This window comes from Electrophorus electricus, chromosome 2, assembly GCF_041902795.1.
Source record: "Electrophorus electricus isolate QZ-2024a chromosome 2, ASM4190279v1, whole genome shotgun sequence".
In the NCBI taxonomy this organism is placed as follows: domain Eukaryota; kingdom Metazoa; phylum Chordata; class Actinopteri; order Gymnotiformes; family Gymnotidae; genus Electrophorus; species Electrophorus electricus.
This window is the reverse complement of record NC_137498.1, coordinates 2,895,026-2,909,558: the sequence shown is the minus strand read 5'-3', so window position 1 is coordinate 2,909,558 and position 14,533 is coordinate 2,895,026. Positions and strand designations below refer to the sequence as shown.

Here is a 14,533-nt window from a genome sequence, read left to right as displayed (position 1 = left end):
TCTGTTAGCTGGAAGTTTGCTTTTACATATCAGGAGAAAGAGTTGTGTAAGATGAGACAGACCCTCTGCCTTGGTCAAAAGTCTATAAACTCCTTCCTCTTGGGGCTGATTATCATAACAGGTGGAGTGATAATCCCCACCTCATTAGGTGAGGCGGATGGGGTTGATGGTTCCGTGTAAATTCTTCATGTTATTAGGAGATTGATGTGATCTGCTGTGTATTCTTATATGATCAATCTAGACAAAGAGTTAAAAGTACTACAGCTACAAGGTCACACAGTGTCAGAGTACATTAAGGAAAAAGGTTTAACCAATCAGTATGATCAAATTATTTCACCACTTTAATAAACTATGCACCTCAGTGCTTCACAGTACACCAGTAAACAGTTAAACAGTTAAAATGTTTTACAAGAGAGTCATAATACAAGCTGCTACTCTACTGCCTCAGTAACTGACGCTCTAGAACAGAAACCGTGATGATCTTCAGTAATCAGACCTGCTCAAGTACCACAGAACCAATATGGAAGTCAGGAAGTGAGATGTTTGTAATCACATCACCATAAATATCTCTGAATCCTTAATGAGCTCAGTAACTGGGTTGTAGCCAATATGTCCATCACATGGAGGAACAGCAGCAGCAAAGGTCATATAAGGTGGGAGGTAAATGCTAAATTACATTCTGCATATCTTATGTTATTCCTTCCACCACAGTGTATGGGCACCAGTCAGAGCCTGGTTTCATCACTGTTTCCAATGCTGATACAAGCTATTGAAAAAAACAAACCAACACTGGCGGTAAAGTACCTGGAAAAAGCAAGAACCTGGATTGGTGAACTTATTGCAGATGTGGACAAGATGGTGCAAAGGTAACAACATGTATTTTTTGCAGCCTAGATCACCATGATGTATAGAAATGGTGTGAAGCAGTGCTGTTCTGTTAGTAGAGAAATGCATGTCAGATTAATAGTTTGAAAGTTAAATAATTATTAGCTTTTAGAGTTCTTCAATTTCAGTTTTATTCTGGTGTCTGTGACGCCTGTGCTGATGTGAAGATTGATATGTTGTACTTTAAAGCTACACTATGTAGATTTTTAGAATTGGCGACCACTCTGGTGAAAGTATGCAACCGCATGAATCATGAACATTTTGTAAAGTGGGTTGTGCTGCCTTCCATTTCCCCAAGTGAATTTATCTGATGATTGCGAGAGCATTCATGTTGAAGGAGTGTTCACAGAGAATTTGATCAGATCTCTCTGGAATGCTCTGTCAGGATGTAAGTGCATTATCTAACTTACTCTTGTAATCATCCAGCAGGTATGCGACAGCCTGGTAGCACAGGTGAAATGTTAGCCAAGTTTCATTTAAAGTTATCGTTGCATACATGAAATGAGAGAGATGGTAGCACTGGAGATAATCTGAGAGATTAAAGGCTTTCCTTGTTCAGACATAAGAGGACAAACTCTGAAACAAAAAAGACACTGTCAGCAAAGTGATTATATAATAATATTAGCGAATTTGCCAGCTAACATTGGCTACATAGCTAAAACAGCTTAACATTTACCTTGTACAATACACAAGATAACATTAAATTCCAAATCAATAATAAATTGCTTGTTTGCTTGCTAGCTAGCTAGCAAACCACCAACATAATGTACCTGTACAGCAATCAAAAATAAACAAACATTCCTGAACCCCTGCAGGCTGTTGCCACCCCTGAAAAGTCAACACAATGTGTAGGAGTCACATGCGGGTAATGCTGCAGAGGATGACTGGGGTTGCCGTTCTGATGTCTCCATATGAGGCAGTATCTCTATCCTTCAATTCACTGACTTTCAGCACTGTACACATGCACAGGTATATCAGAACTGTGAGCCACGCCCCCTGTAACATTACTCAGGGAAACAGCCAATCGAGCTGGACCTTGTTTTTGATCCTGTGCATGTGATTCGTTAATCCATAAAGACATCTGATGTAGTTCAGAAAACTCTTGCCAAATCTGATCCAACAGTTTTGAATCTGAATGAATATTTCATGCTTTATAGTGTGACTCGCAGAAAGACACTATATTTTAGCAGAAGGTTTTTCCTCTTGGCTTAGTAATGTGAATTCTTTCAATTTTAACAAACAAATGTTACCTAGTGCAGCTTTAATGACACAGTGACATAGACTGATAACAAATTGCTGGAATCTTCTCAACCTACAGACACACAAAGTAAATGAATGTTGACTATTTTCACATTTTTTATATTTAGCTATGTTAAACACAACAAACACGTGGCCACAACTACCAGTGACATCATCAATGAAAAGGCAAACACTGAGGCCACGTCTGAGAAGCTTTCCAAGGAAGTTCAGGAAATGGAGGGAGCTATAAAGACCCTTGAAGAAAAGCTTGCCAGAGTTAGGAACGAGCTTGAAGAAACCAAAACGAAGATAGATGCCAAAAACCTGGAACTTGAGAGTTATGTAAGGGATGTGACAAGCAAAAGCTCAGGCCTCGGAATCTTCGCTGCGATTGTGCCGTTCATTAGGCCAATCGTCTAGTCCATTTACCATGCCGCAACATCCCCCGCTGCTGCTGCAAAAACGAAAGCTCTTGAAAACCAGCTGAATCAGCTCACCTCTCAAAAGACGGCTCTGATGAACCAACAGTGGAGCATTGAGGTCCAACAGATTGACTTACAGATGAAACTGGCCAAAGTAAAAATCGACAATGGTGAGTGATGATTGGTGATGTCTGCTGGATGACTGTTTTTGGTTATGTATGCTTGTCTGTCTGTTAACAGTTTTTTGAATAAGCTCATGGGTTCTGTGTGTAGTGTTACTGGACCAGTTCATCTCCACACATGTACATTAGTAAATGAGACTGTAAAGAATCTATTTTAAGAATACAAAAGGACACAGAGCTCTGAAAACACTTCCATAGCAAAACACTGCACAATTTTGCTGTCCTGTACTCATTCTTGGTTTAAATAAGCAGTCTGTTTCTGTTTGTGTGTACCAGGCTCTATACCCAGCCCTGTCCACCTGAACGAGGTCCAGCGATATCTGACTAAATTCCAGAACATTCTGATTCAGATGAAAAACTTCTGGGAAAAGGTGCACAGTATGTTGGGTGTCATGCAGAAAAACACGTTTGTTAACGAAGATCTTGTTGATGAACCTGAACTTAAAGAAGAATTTGTGAATTCAATCCAAAAGGCTTCAGAGGTAACTGATATTTGAAACAGTTACAGTAAAGTCAAATTACAATATACAATGACATTTTTTTAAAATTCAAAAACACTGAACATTAGAGTAATGCCTGATAAGAATACTGTGGAATCTATTGTTCATTATGTAAGTCAGAACAGTTGTCCAAATGGTTTTGTATCTCTTTTACAGATTTGGTCAAATTTTGGTGGTTCCTGTGTTAAAGCTGCTAAAATATTCAAAATACAGTCCAAGGATGCCTATGCGTTCCTGGAGATTGATCCATCGTCTCTCTCAGACGCCGTGTGGCAGGAAGAGTATAACAGTGTGATGGGACAGCTACAGGAAATGAAAGTCTTGAACCAGACTCCAGCAGCCATCCAAAACTAAAGCATTAAATACTACTGTGCATTTCCCCTTTGAGGCTGTCAAATCAAATACTCTGTTAAGTGGTGGTCATATTTTGGTAATTTTTATAGATAATATTGATTTTCTGCTTTTAGGTACAATCAGTCATTCCTTTTTTAATCAGAACTATATGACCTTGTAGTCAGTCATACACAATTTACAATGTATGTGTACCTGATTAGAATAGCGTAGCTTTCTCATCTAAGCCTCAAATCATTCAAGGCTGAAAAAAAAAATCTTTCTCCTCTTTTAATCTCCCATAATGAACTTTACTGCCATGTGAAACTGGCCATTAAAGCATCTCAAAGAATCTGTTTTTCAAAGCCACCTACTTCCAAATCTTTGTGGCCAGTGCTTAATGTGTAAATCATGAGGTGGTAGTAGATCATGTGGGAGGAGATCCAGGAGCACACAGACACAACAGCTCCAAGTGCTCCAACTAATGTAGTTGTGTTGTAAACAGACCTGGTGTTGCTATGACGACTGTAGTACGACAGGTCACATGAAGCCACATAACATGAAAATAACACAAAATACCCATATCAGTGAAAGATTACCTTGAGTCTTTAAGAACAGAAGTTGCCTTTTTGGGAGAGTTCCACCATTAAACAGTATTTTATGCAAATTCCATCTGTGTATGTGCAACAGGTATCACCTTTTTTTAAAAAAAAGCAACTCCACCAGTACCAGGTCAGACAAGTTTAATACAATTTAAAAAACATAACACTAAAACACACAATGAGTGGAAAATCTGGTTCTGAGTTTAAGCACAAATGGCTTCACTGACTTTTAACGTGGTCACCATCACACGTACATGAATCACTTCATCAGTACAATTCCTGATAAATATTTACACACCACACCCAATAAAACCTTACATTACTGAAAAACTCAGAATCAGGAAATACTCATAGCGGGAACAAAAATGTGACTCAGCCCCCTGCACACAAAATACACAACAGATTATCCCACATCACGACAAAGTAAGCACAAAATCAACAAACACATTACATCATACTCCATGTTTACCAAAATTGCGTTCACCCGCTCAAAACGTTGCCCAATCTTGACCACTGTAACTCAGGGTATAAGGGAGCTAAAAACACCCACACACAGGGCAGAATGGTTTGCCACAGCGGAGTATTTGACATGCACATGAACTGCTCAACATCCTGCCTTTGCAATCCCCCTCCACAAAACAGGAACTCGCTTGTGCCAACACCTCTCTTACACCATCCATATTTTGAAATATTGTCTCATTGGTACGTAACAGCAAAGGAAAACATTTTTGCTTGTGCAGTTAGTGTTGGGCTGTCGAGCTGATGCATTGGTTTCTCATGAGCAGGTCATCTGAAGCACAAGAACAGTTTACGCTGTCCATTTTCTCCCACAAGATGGCTTCTAGGTTTGTACATCAGGATGCTATAACATTCTTCATCTGGTTTGGTCTTAAACTGTCAGTGAAGTCAGGTACATTCTCTTCACAGTTAAACTGCCACCTGGACATTAAGGCTAACTAGGCCTATAAAAGGTAGACTGGCCTGACTTCACTGCCCACTATGAATCAAGGAAATATAGTTGCAATGTAGAAATCATAATAGACACTTTGATTTTTAAATGAAGAGCAGAATTTATGCACAAAGAGAGCCAGTTTAAGACCAAACCAGAGGAATTGTTAAAGAATCCTGAGAAAATGTACAGCGTAAATTGTTTTTGTGCTTCAGACGACCTGCTCATGAGAAACCCCAGCATCAGCTCGACAGCCCAACACTAACTACACAAGCAAAACTCTTCAAAATGGTTTCTTTTGATGCTACTTTGACAGTAACAAGTGCATCTGAGACTAGTCAAACTTCAATAAGCAGGCTGCCTTTGCTTTGCCTTGGTTTTCTTCAGAACATTATCTGATAAGGACTTTAACAGAGACTTTTAGCGTCTGCCAAGTCTATTTCCTGATTACAAGGTTCACTTCTTAGTATTTGTACATTTTTTACTTTAGATTCAGGAACCAAAACGTAGTACAGTTTTTGCTCAGAACTTTGACAGGAATTTCTTTCCGTGTAAGAGGTGGCGTGCGCATGGTATAAAGGTTCTCCAGTGAGACCTCAACACACCGTACCACCAAGAAGTACGAAGATTTACAGGTAAGTTTCACTTCTTAGTATTTGCACATTTTTTATTTTAGGTTCATGAACCAAAACGTAGTAAAGTTTTTCGGTTTGATGATGTCATTCTAATATCTTTTACTGAATTATAGGATAACACTGATTACAAGTCTTCCCTGGTCTTACATACAATGGCTAAGAGCAAAGGCAAGCTTTAAGTTATTATTTTTTTCAGTGATTGATTCTACTTTTTTTTTTTCTTTAGGACATGAGAAGTTTTAGACATTATACCAGCATGGTTGTTTGACCACATGTTTCATTCAAATATATTTTAACTGAATCACAGAACTTGTGCCAACCAACTCCGTATGGAGTCCAGGATTCACAGAGGAGCTTCTCCCAGCTTCTAAGCAGATATCCCTGCTGTACCACATCTCCTACCTGTGTCTGGCTAAGTTTCCAAACTTGGAGAGGCTCCTCAGGAAGCGTGCTGGGGAAACCCAACTTCTCTTTGGATCCTATGAAGCTCTTCTGCTGAAGGTATGGTGTCAGTGTAGGGTGAGATCTCTGGTCGTTTCTGTCTGTCAGGAAGAAAATAATTTATAATGAATTAATAACAATCAATGACCGTATTGTGTAAAACACTGGAATCCAAAGGTATAATGACAGATTGGATATTCTAGTGAATTTACAGCAACACTTCACCTTAAAATATCAGACATAGCAAAAAAAAAAATATCAAACTGATAGTTTAAAGTTTTCTAGAAAATGTGTTGATAAATTATTTTGCAAATTAATATAAAGGGATATTCAAAACTACATGCCACCATAATTAACATTAGACTTATAAGAGAAATATAACCAACTGAAAGCATTCTTATTAGTAGAACGCTACATTTTCGGGATAACAAAATTGAGTCAGATCTTTGGAATCAACCTGTCCAGGTACTGAATCAGTGTCCTCTAAAACACTAAAGAAAAATGTAATGAAATATCCAGTAGATTTAAATAGCTGATTAACTAAATATATAAAATGAGAAACCATATATTAAAAATACAAAATGATTTATTTTGTACAATCTCTTTTGTTCCATAGAACAAATTTGATCATTTCAAAAGGACTTTCTGATTGGCATAATGACACATTAAGTAAAATTATGGCCTTCTCATTTGGGAAAAAAAATGTAATTCCAGATTAAAATCCAAATCCTTAAACTGACAAACAGTTTATTTTAAAAGTGTTATCAATGGAAGAAAAACAAAGTAAATGAAGATCACAATTTTGACAGATGTTCAGTACTAGAGGTTTTGTAACATAATAGCATCTGTTTCTATATTTGAAGAGCATGTAATCAGAGCATGTTCTCTGTTAGCTGGAAATCTGCTTTTACATATCAGGAGAAAGAGTTGGGTAAGATGAGACAGACCCTCTGCCTTGGTCAAAACTCTATAAACTCCTTCCTCTTGGGGCTGATTATTGATGGAGATTAATAATTGGAGATTGATGTGATCTGCTGTGTACTTATTCTTATATGATCAATCTAGACAAAGAGTTAAAAGTACTACAGCTACAAGGTCACACAGTGTCAGAGTACAGACCTGTAATCAGACCTGCTCAAGTACCACAGAACCAATTTGAAAGGCAGGAGGCGAGATGTTTGTAATCACATCACCATAAATGTCTCTGAATCCTTAATGAGCTCAGTAACTGGATTGTAGCCAATATGTCCATCACATGGAGGAACAGCAGCAGCAAAGGACATATAAGGTGGGAGGTAAAAGCTAAATTACATTCTGCATATCTTATGTTATTCCTTCCACCACAGTGTATGGGCACCAGTCATAGCCTGGTTTCATCACTGTTTCCAATGCTGATACAAGCTATTGAAAAAAACAAACCAACACTGGCGGTAAGGTACCTGGAAAAAGCAAGAACCTGGATTGGTGAACTTATTGCAGATGTGGACAATATGGTGCAAAGGTAACAACATGTATTTTTTGCAGCCTAGATCACCATGATGTATAGAAATGGTGTGAAGCAGTGCTGTTCTGTCAGTAGAGAAATGCATGTCAGATTAATAGTTTGAAAGTTAAATAATTATTAGCTTTTAGAGTTCTTCAATTTCAGTTTTATTCTGGTGTCTGTGATGCCTGTGCTGATGTGAAGATTCATATGTTGTACTTTAAAGCTGCACTATGTAGATTTTTAGAATTGGCGACAACTCTGCTGGAAGTATGCAACCGCATGAATCATAAACATTTTGTAAAGTGGGTTGTGCTGCCTTCCATTTCCCCAAGTGAATTTATCTGATGATTGCGAGTGCATTCATGTTGAAGGAGTGTTCACAGAGAATTTGATCAGATGTCTCAGGAATGCTCTCTCAGGATGTAAGAGCATTAACTAACTTACTCTTGTAATCATCCAGCAGGTATGCGACAGCCTGGTAGCACAAGTAAAATGTTAGCCAAGTTTCATTTAAAGTTATAGTTGCATACATGAAAGGAGAGAGATGGTAGCAATGGAAATAATCTGAGAGATTAAAGGCTTTCCTTGTTCAGACATAAGAGGACAAACTCTGAAACAAAAAAGACACTGTCAGCAAAGTGATTATATAATAATATTAGCGAATTTGCCAGCTAACATTGACTACATAGCTAAAACAGCTTAACATTTACCTTGTACAATACACAAGATAACATTAAATTCCAAATCAATAATAAATTGCTTGTTTGCTAGCTAGCTAGCAAACCACCAACATAATGTACCTGTTCAGCAATCAAAAATAGACCAATATTCCTGAACCCCTGCAGGCTGTTGCCACCCCTGAAAAGTTAACACAATGTGTAGGAGTCACATGCGGGTAATTCTGCAGAGGATGACTGGGGTTGCCGTTCTGATGTCTCCATATGAGGCAGTATCTCTATCCTTCCATTCACTGACTTTCAGCACTGTACACATGCACAGGTATATCAGAACTGTGAGCCACGCCCCCTGTAACATTACTCAGGAAAACGGCCAATCGAGCCGGACCTTGTTTTTGATCCTGTGAGTGAGATTCGTTAATTCATAAAAACATCTGATGTGGTTCAAAAAACTCTTGCCAAATCCGACCCAACAGTTCTGAATCTGAATGAATATTTCATGCTTTATAGGTTGACTTGCAGAAAGACACTATATTTTAGCAGAAGGTTTTTCCTCTTGGCTTAGTAATGTGACTTCTTTCAATTTTAACAAACAAATGTTACCTAGTGCAGCTTTAATGACACAATGACATAGATTGATAACAAATAGCTGGAATCTTCTCAACCTGCAGACACACAAAGTAAATTAATGTTGACTATTTTCACACTTTTAATATTTAGCTATGTTCAACACAACGGAGACGTGGCCACAACTACCAGTGACATCATCACTGAAAAGGCAAACACTGAGGCCAAGTCTGAGAAGCTTTCCAAGGAAGTTCAGGAAATGGAGGGAGCTATAAAGACACTTGAAGAAAAGCTTGCCGGAGTTAAGAAAGAGCTTGAATACACCAAAAGGAAGATAGATGCCAAAAACCTGGAACTTGAGAGTTATGTAAGGGACGTGACAAGCAAAAGCTCAGGCCTCGGAATCTTCGCTGCGATTGTGCCGTTCATTGGGCCAATCGTCAAGTCCATTTACGATGCCGCAACATCCCCCGCTGCTGCTGCAAAAACGAAAGCTCTTGAAAACCAGCTGAATCAGCTCACCTCTCAAAAGACGGCTCTGATGAACCAACAGTGGAGCATTGAGGTCCAGCAGATTGACTTACAGATGAAACTGGCCAAAGTAAAAATTGACAAAGGTGAGTCATGATTGGGTGATGTCTGCTGGATTTTTGGTTATGTATACTTGTCTGTCTGTTAACAGTTTTTTGAATAAGCCCATGGGTTCTGTGTTTAGTGTTACTGGACCAGTTCATCTCCACACATGTACATTAGTAAATGAGACTGTAAACAATCTATTTTTAAGAATATAAAAGTACACAGAGCTCTGAAAACACTTCCATAGCAAAACACTGCACAATTTTCCTGTCCTGTACTCATTGTTGGTTTAAATATGCAGTCTGTGTTTCTGTTTGTGTGTACCAGGCTCTATACCCAGCCCTGTCCACCTGAACGAGGTCCAGCGATATCTGACTAAAATCCAGAACATTCTGATTCAGATCAAAAACTTCTGGGAAAAGGTGCACAGTATGTTGGGTGTCATGCAGAAAACCACGTTTGTTAATGAAGATCTTGTTGATGAACCTGAACTTAAAAAAGAATTTGTGGATTCAATCCAAAAGGCTTCAGAGGTAACTGATATATGAAACATTTACAGTAAAGTAAAATTACAATATACAATGACATTTTTTTTAAATTCAAAAACACTGCACATTAGAGTAATGCTTGATAAGTATAGTGTGGAATCTATTGTTCATTATGTAAGTCAGAACAGTTGTCCAAATGGTTTTTGTATCTCTTTTACAGATTTGGTCAAATTTTGGTGGTTCCTGTGGTAAAGCTGCTGAAATATTCAAAATACAGTCCAAGGATGCCTATGCGTTCCTGGAGATTGATCCATCGTCTCTCTCAGACGCCGTGTGGCAGGAAGAGTATAACAGTGTTATGGGACAGCTACAGGAAATGAAAGTCTTGAACCAGACTCCAGCAGCCATCCAAAACTAAAGCATTAAATACTACTGTGCATTTCCCCTCTGAGGCCTTCAAATCAAATACTCTGTTAATTGGTGGTCATATTTTGGTAATTTTTATAGATAATATTGATTTTCTGTATTTAGGTACAATCAGTCATTCCTTTTTTAATCAGAACTATATGACCTTGTAGTCAGTCATACACAATTTACAATGTATGTGTACCTGATTAAAATAGCGTAGCTTTCTCATCTAAGCCTCAAATCATTCAAGGCTGAAAAAAAAAAATCTTTCTCCTCTTTTAATCTCCCATAATGAACTTTACTGCCATGTGAAATTGTCCATTAAAGCATCTCAAAGAATCTGTTTTTCAAAGCCACCTACTTCCAAATCTTTGTGGCCAGTGCTTAATGTGTAAATCATGAGGTGGCAGTAGATCATGTGGGAGGAGATCCAGGAGCACACAGACACAACAGCTCCAAGTGCTCCAACTAATGTAGTAGTGTTGTAAACAGACCTGGTGTTGCTATGACAACTGTAGTACGACAGGTCACATGAAGCCACATAACATGAAAATAACAGAAAATACCCATATCAGTGAAAGATTACCTTGAGTCTTTAAGAACAGAAGTTGCCTTTTTGGGAACGTTCCACCATTACACAGTATTTTATGCAAATTCCATCTGTGTATGTGCAACAGGTATCACCTTTTTTTTTTTAAAGCAACACCACCAGTACCAGGTCAGACAAGTTTAATACAATTTAAAAACCATAACACTAAAACACACAATGAGTGGAAAATCTGGTTCTGAGTTTAAGCACAAATGGCTTCACTGATTTTAACGTGGTCACCATCACACGTACATGAATCACTTCATCAGTACAATTCCTGATAAATATTTCCACACCACACCCAATAAAACCTTACATTACTGAAAAACTCAGAATCAGGAAATACTCATAGCGGGAACAAAAACGTGACTCAGCCCCCTGCACACAAAATACACAACAGATTATCCCACATCACGACAAAGTAAGCACAAAATCAACAAACACGTTACATCATACTCCATGTTTACCAAAATTGCTTTCACCCGCTCAAAACGTTTTTACTTTTCCCACCGCCCTCCTTTCATTCAGGACGCAACCTGCTCCCAAGTTGCCTATAAAACAAATACATCAGCACCTTAAACAAACACGACTCCATACCAGCCCGGGATCGGGTCACGTTAAAAAGAAAACACCCGAATCACTAACTGCTGCACCGCTGCTGTTTTCCTGTGTCTGTTCGCGCCGAATAGAACACTTTCCTAACCCGCACTTGCAGCCTCGACTATCTACCGACTGTGATGATCGCCACCTCATTCAAATGTCACTTAATGATGTCAAGTGACCTACAAAAAGTGGCATGCAACAGCTGGGGTGAATTGCACAGCGAGGACGGTGCAAAACAGGTTTCGGGAGGCAGGGCTGAAGTTGTGCAAAGCTAGAAAAAAGCCCTTCATCAATGAGAAGCAAAGAAGAACCAGACTGAAGTTAGTAAAAGACCATTACGACTGGACCGTAGAGGACTGGAGTAAGGTCATCTTCTCCGATGAGTGCAATTTTAAGCTTTATCCAACACCTGGTCATGTAATGGTTAGACGGAGACCTGGAGAGGCCTACAAGCCAGAGTATCTCACACCCACTGTGAAATTTGGTGCAGGATTGGTGATGATCTGGAGGTGTTTCAGCCAGGCTGGAATCGGGCAGCTTTGTCTTTGTGAAGGACGCATGAATCAAGCAACTTACAAAACTGTGCAGGAAGAAAACTTGCTTCCTTCTGCTCTGACAATGTTCCCCAACTCTAATGGTTGTTTTTTTCAACAGGACAATGCTCCATGTCACACAGCCAGGCCAATCAAAGTGTGGATGAGGGACCACCAAATCAAGATCCTATCATGGCCATCCCAATCTCCAGACCTGAACCCCAATGAAAACCTCTGGAATGTGATCAAGAGGAAGAATGATGATCACAAGCCATCAAACAAAGCTGAGCTCCTTGAATTTCTGTGCCATGAGTGGTATAAAGTTACCCAACAGCAATGTGAAAGACTGCTGGAAAGCACGCCAAGACACATGAAAGCGGTGATTAAAAATCAGGGTTATTCCACCAAATATTGATTTGTTGACTCATCCTAAGTTGAAATATTAGTACTGTGTTGTTTATGAATGATTATGAGCTTGTTTTCTTTGCATTATTTGTGGTTTGAAATTTCTGTAACTGTTTTGTTATTTTGACCATTAGTCATTTTCATAAAAACATGCTCTAAAATACAATATTTTTATCTGGAATTTGGAAGAAATGTTGCCAGTAGTTTATAGAATAAAATAAAACTGCTCAGCCTGGTCAAACACATATCCATCAATTGTAAAACTAGAAAAACTGATCATTTTCTACCAGAGCTGTAAATCAAGGACAATCAAGTCCACAATAAAGACAGCATCTTCATGCTTTACTTCACAGATGCACTGGCATGTAAAAAAAAAAGTTTATTTACTCTGTAACTATGTCTATTATTTTCATTGACAAGTGGTGCATTGTATTTCTACATTAAATAAATACCGTAGTTCAAAAGAAACATACCGTAGCATCAAGATGAAGGACATAGTGTGTGACATCATCTCTTGATCATGAACACACAGCAACAGGCAAAACAGAAATAGAATAATGAGGGAAAATGACTAAAATATAGCACTTCACATGGGAGGTAACTAATCTAAAGTGCTAAAACGGCAGTGATGTGTGGAGACAGGCTAAGCTAAACAAACCAAACACATCCACATAACCAAAACAATACATTTAATATGGTATGTAAACTTAATTACAGTCTGTGGGTTTGTGCATGGCATCATGGGTCTTTGCTATCTCTCTCTCTCTCTCTGGGCTGATGGTGGGTAGAACAATATTTATCAGAGAGCAGTATTCATTTCTTTGAACCCTCATAAATTTTGTTGTGATGATAGAATGTGTCCAAGTTAAACTTTATTGTCTTGACTGATCATGTCCACCACCAATTAACAGTTTATTTGATTTGACAGCCTCACAGGGGAAATGCAAAGTAGCATTTAGTGTATTAGTGTTGGATGGTTGCTGAAGTCTGGTCCAAAACTTTAATTTTCCTTAGCTGTTCCATAAAACTGTCAGACTCTTTCTGCCACACGGCATCTGAGGGATGATGGATTGAAACGGAAAGAAATTCCTGGCAAAGTTCTGTCAAAATGTCAAGATGAGGCAAGAAAAAACAAAAGACATGTTTTGAACAAAATTCTACTTCCTCCAAATGTCTATGCTGGGAAAAGTCACACCTTTGGCTGAATGGTTAACTGGAATGTTCATAATGCTCATGTTGAACAGTCATTGCATAATCAGTGTTGTTGCGTATGGGGTGATTCCTGTCTGAAGACATAAAGTCAAGGTAGAACTTTTTTCCTTAAATGAAAAGCATTTTTTATTTTAAAAAAGCAATGTGTAATATTGTGTTATTTGCCTTTGGGTTAATATAAGAAATACAGCAGAAATTTTATCCTTAATAAATTTGATCCATTTCCTAAATATAATACAATCATCCACTTTGCACCATTGTAGATTTTATGACATTATTGACTTTCCACATTCAACTGAAAATTGTGAAGTTCATATCTGTATATCCCACAAAATCCTGAAGTACAAAGCCTTGTGTCTGGAGATGTTCCCTAGACACGGACATTTAAAACAGGACACTCATTCTCTGGGAGGAAGTGAGGGCATTGCTAAAGGAATTACACAAAAGCAACTCCCTGTTCTTTTATTTTTGTAAAGAAGACACTTCCTTTCAATTTAAAAAAAGGAATAATAAATGAACATAGGATGTAATTTAATTGACTTTTAAGGAGTGTTTTCCATTGTGACCTTTTCAAAATCAAACAGTAATATGCATGTAATGAAAAGGAACTTGGAATTTAATGCAATTTGTACAAAAACATCGTAAATGATATCAGGAAGGTAATAATGTGACGGCAAGAACAGCCCTTTCATCAGGAAGTAGACTTGACAGATGCTCACCAAACTCGAATGCAAAGCACTGGAGGGAGGCAACTGTGGGACTGAAATATGTAACAGGAAATGTGAAATAGGTGAAGGGCATAAC

General features: G+C 38.3%; 2 protein-coding genes across 2 annotated transcripts; both read left to right on the top strand.

Moving 5' to 3' along the window:
- Nucleotides 1-855: 855 nt before the first annotated feature.
- LOC145643400 (uncharacterized) lies at nt 856-3,703 on the top strand. Its single transcript, XM_081694524.1, has 5 exons — nt 856-866; nt 2,253-2,466; nt 2,545-2,716; nt 3,005-3,210; nt 3,385-3,703. The coding sequence occupies exons 1-5, from the start codon at nt 856-858 to the stop codon at nt 3,580-3,582; spliced, it is 801 nt and encodes a 266-aa protein (XP_081550650.1). The 3' UTR covers nt 3,583-3,703.
- A 2,270-nt stretch (nt 3,704-5,973) lies between these two features.
- LOC118241847 (uncharacterized) lies at nt 5,974-10,613 on the top strand. The gene is made up of 6 exons (XM_081694518.1): nt 5,974-5,980; nt 6,052-6,245; nt 7,532-7,686; nt 9,069-9,532; nt 9,819-10,024; nt 10,200-10,613. Exons 1-6 carry the CDS (start codon nt 5,974-5,976, stop codon nt 10,395-10,397), a joined length of 1,224 nt encoding a protein of 407 aa, XP_081550644.1. The 3' UTR covers nt 10,398-10,613.
- The last annotated feature ends 3,920 nt before the right edge of the window (nt 10,614-14,533 follow it).